This window comes from Drosophila takahashii, chromosome 2L (assembly GCF_030179915.1).
Source record: "Drosophila takahashii strain IR98-3 E-12201 chromosome 2L, DtakHiC1v2, whole genome shotgun sequence".
In the NCBI taxonomy this organism is placed as follows: domain Eukaryota; kingdom Metazoa; phylum Arthropoda; class Insecta; order Diptera; family Drosophilidae; genus Drosophila; species Drosophila takahashii.
The window spans coordinates 20,657,972-20,684,022 of record NC_091678.1 but is presented as its reverse complement, the minus strand read 5'-3'; the positions used below and the strand labels follow the sequence as shown (position 1 = coordinate 20,684,022).

At 38.9% G+C, this 26,051-nt stretch overlaps 4 protein-coding genes across 9 annotated transcripts in view; 2 read left to right on the top strand and 2 right to left on the bottom strand.

Annotated features, from left to right (window-relative positions):
- Positions 1 to 8: 8 nt before the first annotated feature.
- On the bottom strand, positions 9 to 2,109 carry AsnRS (asparagine--tRNA ligase). The gene is made up of 2 exons (XM_017159142.3): positions 1,947 to 2,109; positions 9 to 1,834 (listed from the first exon to the last, which is right to left on the bottom strand). Exons 1-2 carry the CDS (start codon positions 1,978 to 1,980, stop codon positions 192 to 194), a joined length of 1,677 nt encoding a protein of 558 aa, XP_017014631.2. The 5' UTR covers positions 1,981 to 2,109; the 3' UTR covers positions 9 to 191.
- Positions 2,110 to 2,491: 382 nt separating this feature from the next.
- On the top strand, positions 2,492 to 3,297 carry DCTN6-p27 (dynactin subunit 6). The gene is made up of 2 exons (XM_017159110.3): positions 2,492 to 2,600; positions 2,670 to 3,297. The coding sequence occupies exons 1-2, from the start codon at positions 2,584 to 2,586 to the stop codon at positions 3,208 to 3,210; spliced, it is 558 nt and encodes a 185-aa protein (XP_017014599.2). The 5' UTR covers positions 2,492 to 2,583; the 3' UTR covers positions 3,211 to 3,297.
- Positions 3,203 to 3,703, bottom strand: Polr1D (RNA polymerases I and III subunit AC2 l(2)37Cg). The gene is made up of 2 exons (XM_017159111.3): positions 3,602 to 3,703; positions 3,203 to 3,544 (listed from the first exon to the last, which is right to left on the bottom strand). The coding sequence occupies exons 1-2, from the start codon at positions 3,617 to 3,619 to the stop codon at positions 3,242 to 3,244; spliced, it is 321 nt and encodes a 106-aa protein (XP_017014600.2). The 5' UTR covers positions 3,620 to 3,703; the 3' UTR covers positions 3,203 to 3,241.
- A 359-nt stretch (positions 3,704 to 4,062) lies between these two features.
- brat (brain tumor) overlaps positions 4,063 to 26,051 on the top strand; it is a 44,224-nt gene continuing 22,235 nt past the window's right edge. For 2 of the 6 annotated variants that reach the window (XM_017159101.3, XM_070215003.1), the window contains exons 1-2: positions 4,063 to 4,503; positions 19,960 to 20,021. The gene's annotated coding sequence lies outside the window, so the exon portion shown is untranslated. Of the gene's footprint in view, positions 4,504 to 12,948; positions 12,996 to 18,094; positions 18,112 to 19,959; positions 20,022 to 26,051 lie in introns of those variants that run through there. The other 4 variants (XM_070214986.1, XM_070214989.1, XM_070214992.1 and 1 more) reach the window with 4 other exon arrangements.

Here is a 26,051-nt window from a genome sequence, read left to right as displayed (position 1 = left end):
AGTATGTGTTCCAGCTTTAGAATCATTTTTATTCATTTCAATGAAGCGTAGGCGCGGCCTTTATTATTGGATAGGTATACAGATAAGTGTAATAAATTTCATTCTCAGTAGCAGAAGTAATAATTAAGCGTTGCAAGTTGTTATTCAACTGATATAAATGCTGGCTGATGGATGAACTGCTCTTCCCCAGCTTAAGGCTTGCATCTATCGAGGAAACGGGGATACAGGCAGACCTCGCGGATGTGGTAGCGGTTGAGCAGCCAGCAGAGGAAGCGCTCCAAACCCAAGCCATACCCGCCGTGGGGCAGAGTTCCGTAGATGCGCTGATCGGTGTACCAGTAGTAGGGCTTTGGGTCAATGCCCTCGCGTGCGTAGCCCTTGAGCAGCTCCTCGCTATCCCAGATCCTCATCGATCCGCCGACAATCTCGCCCACATTCGGCAGCAGCACATCCACGCTCTCGGTCAAACGCTGATCCTCCTGGCAGCGCTGCATGTAGAAGGACTTGATCTCGGCCGGGAAGCGGCACAGCATAATGGGCTCGTTAATCGTATCGGTCATCTTGCGCTCCGGAGCCTCGGGAATGTCCTCGCCAAACTCGTAGAAGCTGCCATCGTCCTTGGTCACGTTGTTCTCCTTCAGCCACTTGATGGCGTCCTCGTAGTTCATGCGACGGAACGGCTTCTGCGGCGGCTTGAAGTCGGGGTTAAGCTCCTTGACCAAATAGCCCCAGGGGGACTTCAAAACACGATCCACCACATCGCAGACCAGATCCTCCAGTCGATCTAGCAAATCATCGAACGTGATGAAAGGACACTCGGCTTCGACGTGTGAATATTCAGCCAAATGCCGCCGGGTGCGACTTTGCTCCGCTCGGTAGCTCTGCGAAATGGTGAAGACATCGCCCAAAGCGGGCAGACAGGTCTCCAAATACAACTGAGAGCTCTGGGTGAGGTACGCCTCCTCGCCAAAGTACTGCAGCTTGAAGAGCGTCGAGCCGCCCTCCACTTGGGTCTGCACCAAAGTCGGTGGCGTCACCTCGTTGTATCCCCGCTCCTCGTAATGTGCACGAAAGGCCTGCGTCACCACGGAACGCATCTTGAGCACCTTGGAGGTGTTCTCGCCGCGGATCATGATGTGCCTGTTGTCCAGCTGCACATCGGGCTGGGCTTCCTCGTTGAGAATGGCATCGGCACCGCCGGGCGGAGCCAAACCAATGAGTTCCCAGTAGTCCACGTTGAGTTCATGGCCACCGGGAGCGGTCTTGCCCTCGGGCACTAGTTTAAGGGTTCCAAACAGCACCACAGAGCTCTCCGTGCTCAGGGTAAGCGCCTCGTACGTCTGGCAAAGCTGATCGTTGAGGACGCACTGCAGGAAGCCGGTGCCATCGCGCAGGGTGATGAAAATGAGGGACTTGCCCTGACGCCGCAGGCGATGCACCCAGCCGTAGATCTTTACTCGAGAATCCCTATTGGCGGTGCCCTCGAGGATGCGGATTTTGCGGGCGGCCGGCAGGCTGGCATCCTCCGATATCTTCACCTTGCGCGCCTCCTCCAGATTCTGCTGACGCTTCTCGGCGTCCTCCGCTTCGCGTTGCTGCTTCTCGGCATTCTTGTGCGACTCCCGGACGAAGAGCTTCTGGATCTTCTTCAGCTGCGACTTGGCAGCCACTTCGTAGGGCTCCGCTGCATTCGGGTCCTTGCTGTCCACATAAATGGTGGGGAAGGGCTCCTTGCCCGCATGACGCATCGCCTGCAGGATGGTCTTGAACGGCTTCGACTCACTGCCGTCGCCCGACTCATCGCTGCCCTTCTTTTCCGACGTGAAGATAGCACCTGCACATGGTCGTACATATAAATATTGCACATTATAGATCGATACTTTTGGCGACTGACAACGTGGACGAAATAGTTGTCCTCTTGTTTCAGTGATAAATGGCATTCTTACCCAGGGTTAACTCGGCCAACTGGTCGGCGGGCATCTTGATTGATTTGTGACTAAGATTTTACTGAGAACAGGCCTTAAATCTCGTATAAATACGCACAAAATTGCATCAGCTTTGGGCCTTACACTTACAACTTTGCCAAAACGATACCCGGATACTCGATAAACCGATTGGCAGCCAGTGTTGCAAAACACCGATTAACTAAGCTTTAATAGCTAAGCCTTAGCGCCAATTTAAAAAATATTGAATTCCATAAACTGAAATATATATTCTCCAGACATTATGAACTTGTGCCCTTTTATGATAGTGAAATAGGGACAGGAAATGAAAAACGCTAAATTATAAACACAATTTGAAAGTGAACTTATGAACAATATTTAAATATAAATGACAGAGAAAATTGTAATATAAAATGCAATTTTCAATTGTCTATGAATAAGAACACAAGCCTACCAATCTTTATTATCCATTTATCCCATTTTTATCTTTATCCAGCATTTGTATAGAAATTTTATTTTTCTAGAGCTATTAATTTTAACAGATATCGTCACTGAGAGCTTTTTATCGATGATTACGGGTGGTATTATTTAGTACTTTTAGCACTAAGACAAAAACGTAAACAACTTGGAAAATAGGAAAATGCCCTCGGAAAACAGGTGATTATCGCTCTAAAGACCCCGAAAATAAGAAGACTTCATAGCTTTAGTATTAATCCTCCCCCGTAGAATCAAAATCCTGCCCAAGGCGGTGGTTTGCGAGGAGAGCAATCTGCGCGGTGACATCACCTTCTCGTCGGGCTGTGTGGTTCATCCGAGTGCCACCGTTATTGCCGACGCAGGACCCATAATAATTGGTGAAAACTGCATAATCGAGGAGTATGCCACCATAGCCCATCGCCTGGAACCGGGAGCAGTGTGGGATGTGAACAACATCCTGAGCATTGGCACCCACAATGTCTTCGAAGTGGGCTGCCAAGTGGAAGCCTCTCGGATTGGCGATAAGAATGTATTCGAAAGCAAATCGTTTGTGGGCCGCGGCGTAACCGTTTCCAGTGGCTGTGTGGTGGGGGCAGGAATTAAGATCCATACCAGTCAACTTCTGCCGGAGAACACCATTGTTTATGGCGAGCAGGGACTGCAGCGCGAGGCCATCGACAAGCAGGGATCGCAGACCCTTCAGATAGACTTCCTCCGCAAGGTCCTGCCCAACTATCATCATCTCCGCAAACCCAACTACGATCCCAAAAAGGCGCGCAGCGTTGTCTAGTTTGTAGTATATTCTATATTAATATAATCCCTCATGTATTCTCCACCTTTACGGCATTAAACTTGGAAATCTCCTGTTCAAACGTAACGATTGTGTGATCGCACAGTCCCTCCAGATCCTCCAGTCCCCGCTTGAGTATATCTACGGCCCTGTCTCGATGGGATTGGATGCGAAAGTGTAGATTCTGCTCGGTGGGATGGGGAATGGTGTAGCCACAGAAGTCCACCTCCGGATAGCGGGCTATAATGGTTTTCAGGGCATTTCCCAGCGTGTGACCCTCGTTGGTGAACACAAACGTCCGGGATCCTTCGCCGTTCTTCTCATCGCCAGCCAGCTGGTGAAATAATACATTTTTAATAAATAATTACAATTTACTTATTATTTTAATCACCTCTGCCAATGCTCCCATTTTAAATAAGTTTAAATATTTTTTCGTTTGTTTACAAAAAACGTGCAAGGCACATGCCACTACAATCGATTGGGGGCCTATCGATTGTTTGGCTTTTAAAGTAGCTAACAAATTTAAATAGCTAGAGCTACCTAAAAATAATGAAATAAAACCTAAATTTAATTTAATAAATGGTGTACATACATTTAAAATATATGTAAATGCATAAAAAGTACAAGAGTAAAACATCGCAGAACTTTGCAAATTTTGTTCATCCATGTTCTTGAATCCTACCTGAAAAAGTTTTTCATGTTTTCAATTTAGGTCATATTTTGATCATTAGCGATCTTCTGGTGACTTTTTAACTGCTTTTATATTTAAAATTAATTCAACCCCCGAGAGAAACACCGATGTCGGAATTTCCTATCGATGTATCGATACCGCAACGATGTTTCCACCACCTCTAGTTCTTCACGCGTTCTGACACGGACGCGGTTTTTGACTCAGCATTGAATTGGAATTGTGTGTGTTGTTTGTTAATTCGCTTCGTTCTGTGGCCAATTTTATTGGGGGCCAGCTGCGAAATCAGTTTTGTGCGGTGTGGGCCAAAAAGAAAAAAGTGTCGCAAACAGCCGCATTAGCATAATTGCAGGCCGCCTTTCGCATAAATGTGTGTGTGCTGGTTTGTTTGAAAGCATCAGCAGAAAAAGGCGGCAAAAAAGAGGGGCAGAGAGGAGGACAGAAAACAAAAACAAAAAAACTGCAACGGCAAACATAATTATTTTCGCAATGCATTCAACGTGAAGTTGCTCCAAAAACACCGACACTCGGCCAAAAGCGCATACAACGAAGAAACGGCACTTCATTTTTTATGTTTTTTGCATCAGGAATAAACTGCAATACAGGTTTGTTTTATTGCACACAATGTGCTTATTAATAACACCGTATAAATAACCTTTATTGAACAACACCGAAATGTCATTTCAATTTTTGTTATTGGCCACGCCCCCTTTGAGTCCCGAAAATTATGCAAATTCATGCAGCTCTTTTTTTTGCTCACACACACACAGGCGCGAACAGGCAGCTGCCTCTGCCGCTGCGCAGTCGACGTCGCAGCCGGCGAAGGCGGAAGTGATGGCTAAAAAATACCAGTTCAGAGGCTTTAACTTTATCGTTACTTTGCCTGCTGTTCTGTTTTTTCTGCTATTGCTGATACACTAAACTTTAATACTTGAGCAATTGTTAAAATTCCTAATTAGCACATTGCATTTGCATTTACAGTTTAGATTTCTGGGTATTGGATTATGCAGAAATTAATATTCTTAGGGCCGTTTTTGCGTCCGCATGTTAAATTTAAAGTGGGCTTTAAGCTCTTAGTTTCTAAACGTTTTTAATATTTTATCCCTACTTTAAATTTAACATGCGGACGAGAAAATGGCTTTTAGAAATTGGAAGATAATGACATTTCTTACAATAACATTAGTCTAATATGCGGAGTCGCCATAAAAATATGATTTAAAAAAAATAAAATAAAATTAGGCATAAAATTAATTTATTTTTCCAATGAAGAATCCGCGTTGCGTTCAAATTAAAGAAAAAACCCAACGCCGGACTAAAATTTAAATATACATAACTGGACACTTTTTCAAAAAAAACTTGATAAATTTTAAAAGATTAAATACTGAATGTATTTTTATAAATTTTTTAAGCAGTAGAATTGCTGTTAAAATTTTTGAAGGAATTTTCGACTTTAAAAATTAAGTTATTAATAACCGAAATTTTTATCAGGACCTTTAAAGCTCCTTGTAGTATGCAGCATTCTATCTCGAGTCCAGAGCATTTTGACTTTTTTCGGCCGCACTTTTAGCCAATAGTCACTGTAATTTGGTTTCCACTGGTTGCTATGCTCCCTCTCCTCTCACCCTGCCTCTCCCCCTTATCCTCTTTTTTGGCATCCTGCTGGCTCCTTTGCACTCATTTGTTTGGTGGTGGCTGGCATACACATTTGTTGTTGTGTTTTGGTGGTGACTAATGCGGCTGCATGTTCCGTTATCTCATGCGTTCCCCCTCCGCGCTCCCACGCGCTTTTAAGCTTGTGTTGTAATAATCGCTTTTTTGATGTTTGTGTGTGTATGTGCGAATGTGTCTCACGTTTCGTTTGGCGCCATGCGTTCCCCCCAATTTGCAGTTGTTGCAATTTGGTCTAGGCTGCGTTCCGTTTCCATTTTGTTTCCCCCATTATGTTGGGCGCCCTTTTTTGCTTGTTGTTTTTCTTTTTACATGGGCTGCAGTGAATTTGTATGTATATTTCAGTGCCGGCGTTTTTCCGACTTGTTTGTGTGTGTGAGAGCGAGGCAGCTGCTCTCTCCTGGCCGAAAAAGGGGTTCGCTCTCGCTCTCTCATTCTCTCCTGGGCCAACTCTATTCTTATTTTTATGGTTTTCTTTTTTGAGTTGCAATTATTTTGGCTTTGTAGTGGTTACAACAAATGAACTGCATTAAAGCGTCACGATCGTCGCAAAAAAGGGAGAAGAAAAAAAGGGGAAGGAGAAGTGCGAAATGGTTCTGGGAATACGATACAAAAGAAGGTTCTCGTGTGGCCCGTGTAAACAAACACAACCATACACCGATATATGGCCCTCTATAGGGAAAATAACTTCCCCAGCATTTACTCGCGAAACTGATTCGTAAACAATTTCCGCACTCGTGTGTAATATTGTACTCTAAATTACAATAAACCTAAACGAGTCTAACCTGCAGACAATGCATACACTACGAAAAACTAATATGATCAATTTCAAGATTACAGACAAGTCCTTAGGGACTAATTTACTTTTCTCTTAGTGTGCTAATTATTATAAAAATAGACAATATTTTATTATCTCGTTTACTCCTTTAAAAATACTAGCTGGTGATAAGACCGATTTCCTAAGTGACTTTTTTACCACTTTATTTCTTATATCTAGTTTTTTTCTGTGTATGTAATGTACAAATAAATGGCATAGGTGGTTGGCATCCAAAATTGTGACTTCTCCCAGGAGTGAAATATCTTCCACCTTGTCCCATGAATATTGCACAAATCTACTTGAAATACAAAATATCTGTCAGGATGCTGATACTCATGGGTACAGTGGTGCCTGTTGTATAGGAAATAGGAAGATACAAATAAATTGAAATATAAATATTTAGGAAGAGAAATAATATATTTATTTATCAGTCACAATTACACTTGGGAAACAATTATTTTACTTTAAGTGTTTAAATTTTGATTATTGCATGTCTTTTAAAAATGCTCGCTTTTTTTTACCGAGTCTTTACTGTGCTACAAATTTCCAAGGATGCTGCAGACATCGAAAGGCAAACGAAACGAAATGAAATAAAATACACAGACAGTTTGGGGGGCGAAAGGAAATGGAAGGAGGGGGCAAAGGGGAGCAGGGTTCAACAGCAGACAAAAAAGGCAAAGTGGCAATGCCACAAGACGAAGATGGAGAGCACAGCGAATGGAACGGAGAACAAGGAACAGACGGAAACACGGACACGACAACGTGATATTCCAACATCCTGTGCAGCGAATCACGAAGGAGGTGGGGAGCGCCATAAGGCCGGAGAAGACGGCGAAGCAGGAGGCGGAGGAGAGCAAAAAACCTGTCATCTGCTGCCGGCTGCATTCGATGCGGGCCATGAGTAGGGGGAGGGGAAGGAGGAGAGGAAGGAGACTCAGACGCAAAAGGATGAAGCTGCAAGCATTTTTAGAATTCCCAAAATCAACATAAAAACCAACTAAATGAACGCTGGTGGCCAGACAAAATACACAGAAAAAACTAAGGAAACTAAATAACTATTAAATTCAGATGCTGAAGTAGAATATTTTAAGTGCAAAGTAATAGTAACCAGGTTGTAAATAAAATTTTATTTAAAAATGTTTAATATCCCTGAAAGCAAATTTTTCCCTGTGTAGGAAGAGCAAGTCAGAAGGAAGCTGAGACTCGCTCCCCCCACCCCCTCTCCCGCCTCTTTCTGTTTCTCTACGTGCTCGTGATCGCAGCCCAGACGCAGCAGCAGCGACGCCAGCAGAGGGCCATAAAACAAACAAAACCTTCACATGCATTTTTCTCTTGTTTCTCCTTTGTTTAGGTTTCCTTATTTATAGCCTTCGATAGGGTATCAAAATTTCGCAATGTTTAAAAAGGATATCAGGGGTTATAGGTAGAACGGTAATTGGTAAAAGTAAAGTCGGGTTTATATATCCTTCGTCATATCCCCTGTAGTGTAAATAATAAATCAATCCAAGAATTTAACTACAAGTAGTAATTAAATTTTATAAAATCTCTTTTTAAGGAGCTACTTTTTTCAATGTTAATCAAATACTATTTTCAAGTTATAAAAAAAACGTTTACCGGCTGAACTTTATCATACCAACGACCAAAAATCATTATAATATGATATGATATTCAAAGATAAAATAAAGTAATGAAGTATTAAAGTCGTATATTCTGCGTTTCCTGCTTTTTTGGTTCCAAGATATATTAAATTCATAGAATTTCAAAGAGTTGCTTTTGATTTCCGGCCTGTAGTTTCAGGTGAATAGAAAGGGAAATGGCGAGGGGAAAACCACCAGCGATTCTTGTGGTTTGCAATTGAAATGCACATTTTATTCGAGTATTATTTGTACCTCTTTTCACTGTACGCTCGAAGGGATTTGCATAATACCGCCGTAGAGCAGCCGTAAAATGTGTCCGATGCCGTCTGTTGCCATCGCACATATTGCTGATGGGTGTTGATGTTGCTGTTGCTTTCGGTGGTGGTTGCTGCTCGCCTCAAAGGACTCACATCACATCCCCTGTGTGTCCTGCGCCTAGTTTCATTTCATTTTCGTTTCACTTTTTTTTTTTTCTTTGCTCTGTTGCTTCCCACTTTTATTGTTGAACTTTACAGCTGCCGCTTTCATTTTATTTTACTTTACTTTATTTTTTTTTTGTCCAACTTGCATTTTTCCCCTCTCGGTGTGGCTTATTTTTGGCAGGGGTGGTTTTTCACTTATATGGAACTTACAACGGCATTTTGTATGCGTCTGACTTTGATCCCTTTTTCGGGGGGTGGGACCACCGTCGTCTGGCCACCCCCTCGGCAACATTAGGGAAAGTGTCTTGCAAATAAATAAATAGTCATGTCAGCCATATTATTAATGCCCAGGATGGAAGGAAGGAAGGTAGCTTAAGGTCTACGCTCACATGGGTGGATGTGGATGGGTGGTGGGTGACGAGGGGGTGGCGCTAATCAACCCTCTTGGGCTGCCGGCAAAGAAAAGGGGAACGCATCTTACCCCGAAATACAAGAACACCAAATACAGTCTTTACTGGGTAATACGGATTTCTGTCTTGCCAAAAAGTATTATTATTAATATGTGACCAGGTAGTCAAAAAAAAATGATAAAGACAATTATAATAAGGCATATTATATATAAAACATAAGAAAGTGTGGATTTACAAAGTATTCATAGTTTTTAAGATACCAATTAAGTTTTAGCAGTTGTTCTTTAAAAATTTAAAAATCAAAAATAAATTTGAAAAGGGAACATTTACCTTTAAAAAGCAATACACTTTGAGAATCGGCGGGCGTTCACTGTACGCAATATATATTCAACTACGCATTGCTGTCTGTTCGCGTTGGGGTCAACAAACTTTTGGGCCAGCCCCCAGCATCAGTTCTGCGTGCGTGTGTGTGTGCGATTGTGTGGGTGCGTGCGGGAGAGTATTGGTGAGTGCGAAAAGTGAACGATTTTCCAGCAGAGCTCAACCCAAAACCCCCCTGTTAAAAACGGCGGACACTAGCACGTTCTACGCATTTTTGTGCATTGACCCCAGACAGACGGAAGACCTCCCAAACCAGTCCGCCCCCGACCACCCATTCCACCCTCACACACACATACAGGTTTTCCTCCCCCTGTACACACACACACACGCACATCTGTTTGTTTGCATAGTACAATGGCAACCCTCGCTGATTTGATTTTCATATGTTGAACGGGATTTGAGGGTGGAATGGATTCGGATTCAACGCCCTTCGTTCGTTGGTGTACACCTTTATCGGGAGTTTTATGAATTTTTGTATATTATATTTTTACGATTTTATATATTAAAATATGCATGTTGCAAGGAATGTACACAGCGAGAAGAAACTCTTTTTGAACAACACAAAAATATCGGCATTAGAATCAAAAAAGTTTAATAATATCCGGGTCTTTAAATAGAATTTTCTTTTAATTATTACATATTACCTAATTATATTTTATGCTATTTTGGATAGTTGTTTTAGGAGTTTCCTACCATTAAGTGCTTCCAATTTTTACTGTGTAGGCGCGGCATCTTCGATTACAAGTTTATGACAGCATAAAGTCAAGAAGCACCTTTAATTGCACTCTCTATAGAGAGGGCCTCCACCAAGCTTTTGTTTTAGTGTTATTTTACCTTTGGGGGGTACGGGATATAAAATGGTTTTATTGCCTTCCCCGCCTCCGCGAAGTTATTTTGGGTGTGGTTCTTGTATACAGATTGATGGGTTTTAGTTAAATGATTTGAGAGGACGACCGGTTCTCCAGCAGTTCCTGTAACCGACCATTCTGTCTTTGTTTTCCGCTTTTCGTTTTGTCCGTGAAATTTGCCGAACAACATTATTAAAGGTCATTTACTTTTGTTAACCGTAAGGGGTAGTTTTCTCTCTAGTTTCAGGATCGAATCAGCTACGTTCTCGCATTCTCGGTGTCCTGTGTCCTTACGTCCTCATGAATATGCGAAAATTTAACGCATGCAAATGGGAAATGGTCCCAAGAAAACTGTCTTGTAAATGAATCTTTATGGGTCTTGTAAAGAGGGTTGTAAATGGCATGGCGAGGGGTGTGCGGAAGGCAGGGTTCGTGGGAATTTTGTCAAAACTTTTGTTTTGAAATGGCTTTGGGATGGGTCTCGGAGCTATGTTTCCGTTTTGCTTGAACAGGTTGGCCTTTGTTATTAAGTTAGATTCCATTATCATAATAGGTCTGCCGGGATCTTTAGTTTTTAGAGGTGGGTACGATGAGGGGCATTATCTGAGATAAAATCTTTTAGTAGAATTTCGTCTCCTTCAAGCTCCATTTGTGTGAGATTTTCTAGGAATATAAGCAACAGCATGTGTTTCTTTATTTAATGTGATTTTGTTGGCTTTTTCGCTGTTGTTGCAGTGCCGCCAGTTCGAAAATGTAAAGTTTTCCATTAGGGGAATACAGTAAACTACGGTTAAAGATTACTGTCAAATGGTGGGTACAAATGGAAATTAGAGCTAAGAAGACTGTCTTAAAGGAAAAATATATTAGTGAATGAAAATAAATCCAAATTTTGAAACTATCGAGTCTGTACCGTACAGAACTTTGTCCGTCTTTCCTTGCTTCCCCTCAACTTCAATTCTTCACAGCCGCGAGTCTTCTTGCACTTGGTGTTGGAAGCTTCCCCTCCTTTCTTATCGCATTGGTTCTTCCTCCCCACAAGAAAATTCACACGCTGCTCGCTTTTGGAGTCTTCGGAATTGTCTTTGACTTTGTTTGGCTTTCGAGTATATTTGTGTGTTCGCAGACCAGACGACAAGACAGCTGTTAAAGCAAATTAATCTTACAACAATAACAATAACAGCAAGCCAGAAGAAACAGAGCGGGCAAAAAGAACAGCACCAGAGAATTCACAGCCCGACGACTCGAATCCATACTGAAACATTGTATGTAGAAATATTCAGAGTATAGTTCAGCTGAAATTGAAATTGCTGATAAAACAAAGCGAATGCCGTTTGGAGGTAGAACAAGACGGCTTGGCGTTGTGGGCGGGAGAGGGGGGGGGGGGCAGATCAGCCAGTTGCACACATGTACAGTAAACGCTATAATTAATGAGATATGGTTTTGCAAAAGTTTAATGCAACTCGTAGGAAATCTTTAAAGATGTTTTGTTTATAAACCGAAAAAATTAATATTTAAATTTAAAAATTGTTTGATAAAATTTGCAAATTAAATGGCAAAAAGGCAAAGATAGTGAATAAATATTGTGGTGTCTCTCATTTCATTATAAACTAAGAAGTTAATATTTAAATTAAAAAATTGTTTCACAAAATTTGCAAATTAAGTGGCAAAAAGCAAAGATAGTGAATAAATATTTTGGTATTTCTCATTTCATTTCCTCGTCCCCTATTTGTGACATGGGGTTCAAAGCTTTACCAATGGTAGAGTTCTTTATTATCAAATTTTTTCCATCAACTTAAAAACTACTATTTTTAATCGTTACAAACTAAGGCGTACTGATAAGATGATTCATGTACGATTCCGGATTTCGCCAACCGAGTATTTCCGACCGACCACTGTAGTCGTTTATCAAATTCTTGCTGCCGCTGCTTGGAGTTCTTGTTGTTGGTTCCGCTTGTTGTTGTTTAGAAATAGAAATGATTTCACAATGTACTTTTTTTTGGTGTCGCGCTTAGAGCTTCAGTTGACCGCTTCGTTCCGTTCAGCTAACCTCCCCCCGATCCACCTCCCGGTTTTCCCCCTCCCTCCACGCCCCCCATCAAAATCCAGCAAAAAGAAAGAAATAAAACAACATACAAGAAGAAATAAAAATAATAAAAATAAGGAATAACAACGAAAAACACAAAAACACGTTTTTTCAGACTCGGTTTTGCTGATTTCTTATTAGATATTCTTGTGTTGCCTGGCCCGGTCTCCCCATCCCTCCGTCTCGCTCACTCTCTCGCGCCCCAAAGACACTTATTATTTATTCTTTCGCTGGCCCGCAACTCGTGGCTTTTGGTTTATGGTGATTCAGCTCAAAACGAGAAGTGAATGTGCCCCCGCCCCCCGGCCCCGCCTCCCAAAGCTCATTTAGCGCTGGCAGAGCAGTAGGCGTCGACAGCGACGCCAGCAGACACATAAAAAAATATTTTTTTAAAAATATACTTTTTAAAAACCACTAGTTTCAGAGATTATTTAAAAAAAGTATTGGGGTCGATTTTTGGGAAAACCTATTTGGGTTGTCTAAAATTCACAACTAATCATATTTTAAATTTTAAATTTGTTATTAACATTAAAAGAAAGGGTTTAGGTTTTTTTAGTCTTCATAATATCTAAATGTAATAAAAAATACAATTATTTAATAGCTTCAAGAAGAGTTCAATTCGATGAAACTATGTATGTAAAAGTACTCGAATTTTTTTTTTAACTTTAAAAATTAATCATTTTACTATAAATACAAATTAGGCTGCTTTTTAGTTTCAGTGTAACTTAGTTTGCATTTGGCGTTTGTGTTCCTTGGTTGTAAAATGTCAGTGTTAAATAATATTGTGTTTATTAAACCAGAAAAACGTAAGCAAATTTACCGTTGTTGGCGGTGAGTAAGCGATAGATGCAGCGAGTGAAGGGAGGGGGAGAGAGGGAAAGCCTAAGCTTAAAGGAAACTGCATTTGAGTGAGTGAGAGAGTGCGAAGCCTGACTGATTGATGGCCAAAACAACAATAAAAACGGCAACAAGAGGAGATTGAGAGAGCTTGAAATGTTGTTGCTGCCGTCAGTGGGTTCTACCGCTTCTGCTTCTTCTTCCTTAATGAAGGTCAATGTTCGTACGCCAACGCCGCTGTCGACGTTCTTCACTGATTCCGATTCTTCAGCTGATGGCGACGTTCTTCTCCCATTCTTCAGCCGCTTTGTTGTTGATGTTGCTTGATGATTGGCCATTGTCGTTGTTGTTATACCCTTGCAGAGGGTATTATGATTTCAGTCAGAAGTTTGCAACGCAGTGATGGAGACGTTTCCGACCCCATAAAGTATATATATTCTTGATCAGCATCACTAGACGAGTCGATCTAGCTATGTCCGTCTGTCCGTCCGTTTCTACGCAAACTAGTCTCTCAGTTTTTGAGCTATCGGGATGAAACTTTCCCAAAAGTCTTCTTTCTATTGCAGGTAGTATATATGTCGGAACCGACCGGATCGGACAACTATATCTTATAGCTCCCATAGGAAGGATCGGAAAAGAAAACGTTAAAAAAATTCTAGCTTCGGTGTTTTTTGAAATATTACCTTCTACTTTTGGGGATGTTATTTTTTAAATATTTCTGAATTTCGAATTAAATATATCATATAGCTGCCCAAGGAACGATTGAAAATTAATGGAAAAGTAGTAGGAAATAAATTCTAGCTTCGTTGGTTTTTATTGTATTATCCTCTTCTCTAGGATATGACTCTTTTAAAATATTTCCGAATTTCAATTTTAATTAGATCAAAATCGGACGACTATATCATATAGCTGCCATAGGAACGATCGGAAAATTAATGAAAAACATTAGAAAATTGAACATTTTTGCGATTTGTTAATTAATAGGAATGATCTGCAAGGGTATATAAGCTTCGGCTGGCCGAAGCTAGCTTCCTTTCTTGTTTTTTTTTCCAGCTTGTCGCTTACACTCAGAAAAATATGGGAATGTTATAGTACCTTAGCATACTTTAATCTTAAATCTTAAATTTTCATTACTTACCTACTTTGAGAGATTTAAGGGCCAAAACTTAACATAAACTTTAAAAACCTAATGGCTTAATATCAGTCCTTTATTTCTTAAATGGTTTTTTAACAAAAGTTTTCAATATAAATAACAGATTTCAATATTAATCAATATCTCTTTTATTGTTAAACACATTTTTAAAAAAGTTTACCAAAAAGGCTTAATGTTACTTCATAAAAACAAATCATTAATTTTTCTTCTTGCACTGGCGGCTCTTCTCTATCCCCCGTTTTTCCGACCAATTCGAGTTCATTTAAGTACAAACAACACCAAATAAAATTCAACCCATAAAGCTGGTTAATGATACTTGATGTTTTGTGCAGGCGTGGCTCTCAGCTGGAGTTCCCTTCATTTAATTCTTCATCCAGCATAGACAATCCATATAATTATGGAATAATTTAATTGTTTCAATTTTGAGCTTGATGCCCTGCCTGCACTGGGGCACCCCTCCAAAACTAATGTTTTCCGGGCTTGGCCCCATCGGTAATCTGGCGGAACCTTTGACCGACCTATAACCCTCTGATTGCCCAGAGTACATAACTCTCCCCAGAGAACGGGTCTCCGTCAAAAGTTCTTTGGGGAAATTAGTGGGGAATAACCCACTCGAAACGGCAGAGGAAGAAACGTTGAAAGCCCCTGAGAGAAAGGGAGGTCGCTTTTGCCAAGTTCAGTTCAAAGAACTTCCCACATCTGATTAAAGAAATAATCAAGGGGTGTGCAAAATATGGTGAGGGGACTAAGAGGTAAGGGGTAAGGCGGAATTCAAAAGCAATGAAAACTTCTGGACCGACTCAAAAGTGCCATTTCCGTTGGTGTAGCAAACAAATTATATAGGTACAGACGAACCTAAACACTTCCATAAATTTAAAAAGTAAAACATGTACCTTTTGGGTAATTCTTAGTTACTTTAAAATTTGTATTAATATTTTAACCAGGGACCGAAAATAATTATTATTTTTATTTTTTCAAACAAAAAAATCGGCCACTTATAATAGGCCTAAAAAAAATGATTTTCACCCAAATAATTATCTTTGTCCAATCTATGCATTCCCGCCATGATTTTTAATTTTTTGATTTTTATCTTTTTGTTCAATGGTAATCTTTATTTTTGATCAAAAAAATAGGACTCAAAAATAATTTTTATTGATGATTTTTATTTTTTTGCTCAAAATAAAACTCAAAACAGCCTCGCGTGCTTCCTGTAAGACTTTTCGCCAATCTGATTTCACAGCCGTCTAAAGGCTTATCAAAGCAACCTCCACGATTTTTGCAAATTTTTTAAACACTTTGTAAAAATAACTTATCCTATGATTTTTATTTTATTCCGATCAAAATAAAACTCATAACAGCCTCGCGGTCCTCCTGTAAGACTTTTCGCCGATCTGATTTCACAGCCGTTCAAAAGGTTATTAAAACTACCCCCACGATTTTTTGCAAATTTTTTTAACCACTTTTAAAAAATAACTTGTCCTATGAGTTTTATTTTATTCCAATCAAAATAAAAAAATTTGCAAAAAATCGTGGGGGTAGTTTTAATAACTATTTGAACGGCTGTGAAATCAGATTGGAGAAAAGTCTTACAGAAGGACCGCGAGGCTGTTATGAGTTATATTTTGATTGGAATAAAATACAAATCATGGGATAAGCCATTTTTAAAAGTGGTTAAAAAATTTGCAAAAATCGTGGAGGTAGTTTTAATAGCCTCTTAAACGGCTGTGAAATCAGATTGGAGAAAAGTCTTACAGGAGGCCCACGAGGCTGTTTTGAGTTTTATTTTGAGCAAAAAAATAAAAATCATCAATAAAAATTATTTTTGAGTCCTATTTTTGATCAAAAATAATTATTATGCTCTAAGTAAAATATAAAAATTGAATTTTAATCATTACAAAGTAATTTTTATTATTTAACTTATAATGATTACGGTCCCTGATTTTAACAGTAATTACAAAGGGCATAGCAGACTTACCTAGGGAAAACGGCCCCCAGCGATTTTTAAAAATTTTGAATCAGCGATGGTAGATAATTAGAAGGAGAATATGGAAACCAATTTTCAAAGCTATTGGACATTTGGCTGAGGAGTAATCGTCTGCAATCCAAAAATGTATTTAAGCTTATATCTGACCAACGGAAACGCTTAACTGAAAATTAGTGATGAGAAATCAAAGGGATAAGAAATAGGTCCTCGCTAAAGAAGCTTGGCATTTTTAAGACTTTTTAAAAGTGCAGAAAACCGCGATTAAAATTTTCAAAAAAAATTTTGACCACTTTCAAGTTTTGGCAACCTCACCAATTTTTTGCAGCTCCTGTGTCTTTTAACCATTGAATTAATAAAAAAAATCATAATTTTATAGGTGGTGCAACAGTGTCAAAGAAAGGAAAAACTAGATTTCAAGTAGTTTTGTGGGACGTTTTCTACAACCCGGCCACCCCAGTTTTTTTTTTAAGTTTTTAAAGTGCACAGTACCAACTTGATTGCAAAACACATTGCTTCCAATATTTATTCTCACACCTATTTTTGCACTATCATCACTCTTTTGCCGTATTTTGGCGTTAGAAAGAAAACACGAAATCAATTTTATCTTTTGAGCAGAAAGCACGATTTGCATAATTCAAAAGCAGAAATATCTGTCTTTTCATGGCCGATTACGAGATAAAAAAATAATGCTTTCAGACCATAGATGTCCATAGATGTTCAGACAATTTTTTAAGTCCAAAAGTAGGATTTCAGCCAATAGGTAAGTTTAAAAAATACCATTCTATCCCAATTTAATGTGGGATCTCCGTTGAGGAATTCGCTATGAATTCTTTTCATTGACCTATTACTTTTTTCCAAAGCATATACAATTTTGTGTATTACATATTAAAAGCCTACTTTTGGACTTAAAAAATGGTATCGCTGGGTCATCAATGGTCTGAAAGCATTATTTTTTTATCTCGTAATCGGCCATGAAAAGACAGATATTTCTGCTTTTGAATTATGCAAATCGTGCTTTCTGCTCGAAAGATAAAATTGATTTCGTGTTTTCTTTCTAACGCCAAAATACGGCAAAAGAGTGATGATAGTGCAAAAATAGGTGTGAGAATAAATATTGGAAGCAATGTGTTTTGCAATCAAGTTGGTACTGTGCACTTTAAAAACTTAAAAAAAAAACTGGGGTGGCCGGGTTGTAGAAAACGTCCCACAAAACTACTTGAAATCTAGTTTTTCCTTTCTTTGACACTGTTGCACCACCTATAAAATTATGATTTTTTTATTAATTCAATGGTTAAAAGACACAGGAGCTGCAAAAAATTGGTGAGGTTGCCAAAACTTGAAAGTGGTCAAAATTTTTTTGAAAATTTTAATCGCGGTTTTCTGCACTTTTAAAAAGTCTTAAAAATGCCAAGCTTCTTTAGCGAGGACCTATTTCTTATCCCTTTGATTTCTCATCACTAATTTTCAGTTAAGCGTTTCCGTTGGTCAGATATAAGCTTAAATACATTTTTGGATTGCAGACGATTACTCCTCAGCCAAATGTCCAATAGCTTTGAAAATTGGTTTCCATATTCTCCTTCTAATTATCTACCATCGCTGATTCAAAATTTTTAAAAATCGCTGGGGGCCGTTTTCCTTAGGTAAGTCTGCTATGCCCTTTTGTTCAAATTTTGAAATATATTTAAAATAGTAACAAAACAATTTTTTCAATTTCTTAACTCAACTGGTAACTTAATTTTCCTCACTAGCGATCTTTGACTGTACGAGGTATAATAATTTGCCGCATCTAATATCGCAATTGGGAGTGTTGTGAGAAGGAGTCGTTGGTCGAAAAGCACGCGGTTCGTTGGCTTTAAGAGTGTATCACAAGCAATTATGAACGTTGACCTTCTGGCAAAAAAAAAAGTTTCCACTACCCGAAAAAGGTGAAAGAACATACACACACTCGCTCGGCCGGAGACCCCAAAATGAAGGTAACAAAGACATTAGCAGAGACTGCGAAATGTGGAGAAAACCTAATGACAGCTGGGGGGACACACAAAACAACCCAAGAAGCCGAGAGCCAAGAACACCAAGATGAAAATGCGCCAGGCCAGAAGAACAAAAAAAGTTCTCAAAAGCAAACAGGCAAAGGAGAGGCAGATAATAATAAAGAAGGCGCGCGCTGTCGAGTGCAAAACAAAGCGAATTTTTGGCCAACAGCGCAGACACAAAAGACTCTTCGCCGGAGTCACGGGGTCTAAAGCACATACATATACTATATATACTATACATACATAGATGTGGGTACTATAACCTGGTCGCTGACTTTGGCTCTTTTTGAAAGTTGAAATGCTTGCCTAGGTAGAGCCAATAAACGAGTTTGAAACAAAAGAACAGAAACAGACGCTTAGCTAACCTATCTACCACCCCCCAAACCCCCGTCCCCCGTTCCCCATTCCCCCTCTCTGACCTCACCACCCCCTTTTTCGTATTTTTTTTTGCGCGTGTGAAGATCGCGAACTGTGGGCGCTTGGGGAACGAAATGGTAACTGGAACAGCCGCTCCGGCATTGAACCGAGCCGAGAAGAAAACCAGAAAAGAAGGCTTTATAGCTCCGGGGACCAATTATCCTCCTCCTTCTTCTCGCAGGTCAATCATTCCACAGCCAGCATGATCCGATATGGATCCCTCATAAATTTCAACTTGAATCACGTTTAGAATCAATTTAATAATTAATAAAGAACACGTTTTCGAAGAATTTTACCTAATCTTTAGTATAGACATCCTTATTTTTAAGGAATGGCAGATTCAAAATCGATGATCCTTTTGAAATGAATGCAACGGAAATTCAAAATTAACCAATATTTAACTATCTATAGATTTGTTTGTACTTGTTTTACTTGTGAGCTAGAAATGTATTCTATTAAACTTATCCTTAATTATATTTAACAAATTTTGATTGCGACTGTAATAAATTTAATGAAACTTTTATTTTCATAAGATTTTTTCAAGAACTCATAATCTTTTCTCATTAATACTATCAAAATTCACTTTATGGCAATGCCTATCAATTTTCTACCTGTTAAATCGTTTATTTAATATTCTTAGGTCAAGAAAATCAATGTCAAGAAAATCAAAGATCTACCGAAGTTTAAAACTTCCTCTATAAGACCCTTTAAAAATTTAAATCTTAGTTCAGCGGGGGTTCTTGTGACAAAGGTAGACTTTTATGCCTCATCCTCATTAGGAGACATTCACCCACCTACCTCCCAATTTCATTAAACCACTCGACCTGAGAAATTGCCCAAAAAGTGACAGTTAAAGCCGGTCATAATTAACAGCGTTCATCAATTACATCACAACCGCCCACATACATAGGAAATCCCACCTTTGGCAACAGACCGCAGTGACAAAGCTCTTAAATGAGGCCTCCTCCACCCAACGATCACCTCCCATAAACTCCCACCCAACATCCCCCGCAGGGAAGCTCCTTTTTTTTTTGTGTACAGTGCATAATTAACGTAAAGTGTTTCGCAGGGCAAACCAAATATAAAAAGAGGGGGAGAAAGTACAAGAGATCCAAAGGACATGTTAGAAATAATGCGTGTACTCAAGGGCTTTTATACCCTAGCAAATGGCTTCATTATCTGGCCAACAAGTTGGCTGTCAAATAAAGAAAGCAATTTTTATTATAATTATAAATTGACATCGTATAAGCAACACACGTAGTGTATGGAAAATTAAGATTTATTATAAGTCCACTGTTTTAATTGCCTATTAACTATAATACAAATATAAGACATCTATTAAAACATGATTAATTTTGTATTTATTTATAGAAGAACCTGTTAAACTTGACCTGAGGTCGGAATCATAGGGCTGTCATTAAAAATATTGTGAGGTAAGTTTTGGAAAATATAACTTGTTTAAGAACTTTTAATCGTTAAATTGGTTTATGCTGCTTAAGGGTGTTCAAGGTTTCGTTCTGGTCTATCATTTGGCTTTTTTTTTCCATCCGCATAGACAATAAATCTATCTTGAGACCGCTTTGGGATATCCCTCTCTCTTTTTCTCCGTGTCCTTCGTACTAGAAACCCAATACCTGCCAGCATGTGAAGAGAAGCTCAATGGAGTGAGTTATGATGGGTACGGACGTTGGCTTATTCATCATATCTCACGTACGCGTCTGATGTCTGGAGTAGCTCCTCTTCTTCTCATTTGTATGCCATGCGGGTCCCCGTTAGAGGGAGTCAGAGGTATAGAGCGAAAGAGATGGTGTACGATATAGGACCCCACATATCGAATGCGAAACATGTGCTAATGCTGTTATTATTTATCTTATTATACTCGAAAACTTAAAGGGTATATTGGATTCGTGGAAATGTATATAACACGGTTAAAAAGATTCTTAACCTGCAATATGGAAATTTTTATTTTAGGAAAAATTAATTAATACCTCGAACTATAGTTTTTCGATCTTATATTTTGTACAATGCTTGTATGAACTGACTACAGGATATTTCCTTGGTCGAGACCCTTGAATTATACCGTTCTAACTTGTTGTTTCAACTTCCGCCCAAATGTAGTGGTATAAGTGATATATTTCACCACAGGACATTTATCAAGAGATTTGGTTGATGGAAACACAGATTTTATTTCATTTTTTGTTGTATTAATGCCAAATTTGGTGTTGCTGTGCGAGAGCAACAAGTTTGCTCGTTTTTGTGTGTGTATTTTTGCCTATTCATGGTCCGCAGGTCGCTTGGTTAGTTGGTTTATTGACATCGCCGTTCTGCCGCGTCGACGTCAACGTTAGCCACACACTTTTTTCAAGTTCGTGAATTTTTTAGCCGTTCGTTGACTTTTGCCGCTGTTGTGTTTCTATGTCTGTTAACGTTTTATTTATTATGTCCAAACTAATGTCATTTTAAGGCTGTTTTTGTATTTGAGGCTCCATCTCTCTTTTTTCGGTCTCAGTTTCGCCATTCGATTCTAGTTAAAAAGTCTCTCGCCCCTTCGCAACAATATTTTCGCAACATTTTGACCAAATCGTGAACTTTCCGAGAATCGCAAAAAGAGAAGGAAAAACAAAAAACTGGGGAACAGTATGAAAAAAAGCTCAAATATAAGTTCGGATTTCAACAAGCTGATTGAAATTTCCTGAGGGGGCGTCTTCTTTGCTTATTAGTTTAATGCGAATTATGAGGTCAGTGCAGAAACAAACAAAAAGACAAAAAAAAAACACATTCACAGCGGGAAGACACCGAAGAAGAAAGAAGACTACAGAAGAGAGTTCAATGAAGTGCCCTCATTAGCTTTAATGTAACGGGATATGGTGGGCGTTGAAAACCGAGAACGATCGGCCTCGAACCTTTAATAGTGTCCGAAAAACAGATCCCCAACTACAAATATGCGGGCCAAGTGGGTAAAGTTACGTACTCCTCTCTAAAAAACTTAAATTGGAAAAAATGGTCTTTCATAGGATTCTTATTCATAGCATTTTGTTGTCCCCCCAATCTTATAATTTTTGTCTTCTCATATTCTATTCCTATTCTGTATTGGCTAAAGAATGATATTATATAACTTTAACAAAGAGCGTTTAGACGTAAAGACAAAAAACAATTTCAAGGTATTTGTATTTCTAGTACCTAATTATTTTTTTTATTTTTTTTTTTTTTTTTTATTTGTTAACAAATTGTGTCTACAATAATATTATATTTAAGGTGTCCTTATATCATTTAGTGATTTTCCAAAGGACATATTCTAAATTCAATAAGGAGAAAAAAAAACGAAATGTTTTTAAATTTTAGTACCCTCAAGATCAATTCACTTCGGTCATAATGCAGTTTATTTTAATAAATTAGTTTGATTTAATTCGTTTTATATATAAATTAAAAAATCTTTCGCCCTGAATCAATGCTTTTATCTAGGTTCTAAAAGGCACGATGAACATCTGATAACCATGTTTCTCTTCAAATCGCAGTTTCTTTCTCGGTTAAGAGGCTTTCCATTATGCCATGCATAAATCGCTCGTGTTCCGGAACCGAAAGGTGTAACTAACTGTTTATAATACCAACGCGCAGATCCATTAGTGACATAAGAACTACTGACAAACTGACAAATGTGATCATAGATGAGAAGAGAGCGTGCAACACTTTCAGAATTTCCTCCACTTCCTGCTTGTAAGAGAGGCTCGATCGAATGATTGGATGTATTGTACATATAGGAGCTCTTAAAACACGGCTTCACCTGGCTTTCAAGAGAGTGAGAGGGATGGCGAGCGAACGAGGAAAAGAGAGGGAGCGACAGCTGCATCGCCTGCTGCTGCTAATTTCCGGTTTCAAGTGTCACATTTTGTTCCAGCCCAACGTCTTTCCCAAAAATTATTGAAAGAGCCATAACAAATATGTGATCGTTGTATTTTATATGGTTTATGGGTTGGGTTTTCCCCCTCCGATCAAAGGGAAACATCTGGCAGCGGTAGTTGTTGTTGTTGGTTGTGTGTGACAGCTGCTAAAGGGATCGCTCGTTCGCCATCCCCCTCCCTCATTTCATTTTTTTGTTTCGGACCTCTCACTCTTGCCCATGGAAATTATTAGCCTGGCTGGGTTATTGAAACGCGCTCGATTGAATTGTCTGTCAATATGGCAATAAAACAGTTGAGGCTGAGGTCGGTCGGCTAATGAACGTTGCCGTGTCGGGGTCTAACCCAAATGCCCCGTCCATCGGTGGAAGGGTATAGCACTCGGAATTTCTTTCACTCACTCTACATATTTCAGATGTCAACACATTTTCATAAAAATCAAAATATCGTAATGAGTTTTTTTAAAGGAAATATTGTAAAAAAAAACAAGAAAGGAAGCTAGCTTCGGCCAGCCGAAGCTTATATACCCTTGCAGATAATTCCTATTAATTTACAAATCGCAAAAATGTTAATTTTCCTATTATTTCTCATTAATTTTGCGTTCGTTTCAATGGCAGCTATATGATATAGTAGTTCGATTTTGATAAAATTAAAATCGAAATTCGAAAATATTTGAAAAGAGTTATATCCTAGAGTAGAAGAGAATACAATAAAAACCAACGAAGCAATAATTTATTTCCTATTATATTCCCATTAATTTTCCGATCGTTCCTATGGCAGCTATATGATATAGTCGTCCGATTTAAAAAAAATTTTATTCGAAATTCAGAATTAGATAAAAAATGACATTTCCAAAAGTAGAATGTTATAGGTTCAAAAACACCCAAAATATAATTTTTTTTAAATTTTTTTTTCTTGATTGTGTCTATGAGAGCTATATGATATAGTTGTCCGATCCGGCTCGTTCCGACTTATATACTACCTGCAATAGAAAGAAGACTTTTGGGAAAGTTGTATCCCGATAGCTTGAAAACTGAGAGACTAGTTTGCGTAGAAACGGACGGACAGACGGACAGACGGACGGACAGACGGACATGGCTAGATCGACTCGTCTAGTGATGCTGATCAAGAATATATATACTTTATGGGGTCGGAAACGTCTCCTTCACTGCGTTGCAAACTTCTGACTGAAATCACAATACCCTCTGCAAGGGTATAAAAATAAAAAAAAAGTAAATAAAAAAAATATATGGTTATCAAATCATTAGATTTGGAAGTTACCAAGATAGTTAATTATGCTCCTAAAGACTCTTTAAATGGAACCTTATCACCTGCAAAGGGACCAAAATAAAATATTAACAATAGAAATGCAAGATTTTCAGGCTGTTTGTTGTATAAAAACTTTTAATAATATATTATTATATAGCTTTTATGACTTCACAATTCTTAAGTTTGTATTGTTTTAGACGTTAAATACAAATTTGTCATTAAATAATGTAGGCCCAAAACTACAAGCCCCAAAGCTTTTATGTCTTACATGTGCTTGTTTGTTAAAATGCCTCTTAAATACTGGTACTATTCTGTATTTTTATGGTTGGTTCTTTCTTGTTGCTTCTTCTTGTGGCAGATGTATTCCAGTTTGCGAAGTTCGACTGTATTTCAGGCCGTAGCGAAAATATTTCAACGCTTGGCGTAATTGTTTTTTCTTTGCCATTGGCGGCTGGCTCTTTTTTTTTTGTGCTGTTTTGTATTTGCTGGATTTTTTGCGGCCGTATCTTTTTTGCTACTTTAAGCACGTCGTTCGTCAGAGGAGTAAAGTCGAAGGTTCATGAACCGCCGGCAAGGACAAAAGTTGTGGCTCTGTCGACGGGACAGAGACGGCTATACATATGGACATATCGATCACATAGGGAGGCTGAAAACGGAACAGATATTTGTGCCTGTGGCCGTACCATATCCCACTATTCCACTTGTTTCCCTGCAGCAGCAGCAGCATTATCTTCCCATCCCAGAAAGCCACTTGAACCCATCAATTCGTGGAATTCAGGCGGGATAAACAAGCATGAATACAAAAAAGGAAGGAAGGTAGTATTCGTTTATCGAAGTTTTCAAATACCCTGGAGAATTCATATATTTAGATCTTCTTTGCAAAATTATTCAGCAATATACCACAGTGTGATTATGATGGTTATATGTAACACATATCGTTTTTGAAAAAATCCATAATATTGTAATTTATTTTGAATGTGGGATAACATCTTTTGTTTTAGAATCTTTTTGTACTACCTGCAAAGGTAGATACCAATAGGTATCCATATTTACATTCTAGAATCTAAATGATACAAACTCTGAACACCTAGAATGGTGATAGAAAAACCAATGTACAAAAATCCGTGGGTCGGTGCGTTAGTCACGCAGCCTCACGAGCGTTACGATACGATAGCATCGCAATTGGCGCACAAGAAATCACTGACCTTGACTTTAAACAAAGTTTAAGGCCCTTTGTAGCCGACAGTATATAGAGGTGTATTTCATTGTATTTGTATGCATGTATACATACTCGAACAAGCAGCATAATTATAGAGCCGAGCGGCGTTTCTAGACTGGTTTATTCTCCAAAGTCCCCGGACGTAGAGCTCTGCGGCAGCGAAGTCGACGTCTGCGGTTGCCATTCCACGTTATTCTTTTCTTTTGATCAGAAAACGTTGGAAACGCTGAAAACGCACATGACGCAAGCGCGCAGACTTTTACCTTGCCCGCCTCTGCCCCCTCCCCCTCTTTCTAATTCCCCATCTCTCTTTCAGATATTCCTATTGCATCAGCGGTGTAGAAAAGTCACCAGTTGTAAACTAGCCTAGTTGGTAATGACCATAAAAAGCTAAACTTGCTTATACACAGGTTTAGACGTCTATTCTGGTCTTGATCGTTGGTTCTTCCTTTCTCTGGAGCAAGTGAACTAAGCAGTTGAGTTGGGTCTTTATAGTTACTTTTTACTGTACAACGAATTTGGTATTTTCAATAAAATCCTTCGATTTATAAATGTACTTTTTCAATTGATAACGAAAAATTATAGATTAAAACGTGTATTGTTTGTTTATTTATGATCCTTACTTTGGGAACACGCCTACGCAATGTGTTTCATAGTTAAGAACATTTAATTATGCCATTCTAAAATTCATTGGAAATCATAAAAACAATTTAAATTTCAAAAGAATTCAAATTTCCTGAATCCATTATTGTTTCACACTTGAGACCTGTAATCATTTCCAGTTTTTGTTCCATTCAAATTATGACACTTTTGCGACACATCTGTATTTATGCAAATTTAAAACCGTATAATCACTTATTGCGAAACAAGCCCAAAAATAAATTTGGATGATAATCTTTTGACTCACTGCATTGGTTCTATGCATGGGGTTTTACCCCGAAAATCGAGAGATAGTACAAATTACCCCACGACCAGTGTTATTTTCTGCATTCTTAGCTGCTTCCGCTCTTCGCAGCCCTTTTTCGGGCTCTTCTGTCTCTTCTTCTTCTTCGTCGACGACGTCCTCTCCTTTGCCACTC

Excerpts from the sequence above, each read along its gene's own strand:
- AsnRS (XM_017159142.3), bottom strand. The coding sequence starts at position 1,980 with ATGCCCGCCGACCAGTTGGCCGAGTTAACCCTGG. Across the intron at positions 1,835-1,946 it reads GTTGGCCGAGTTAACCCTGG|GTGCTATCTTCACGTCGGAA; the intron begins GTAAGAATGCCA and ends GACCATGTGCAG.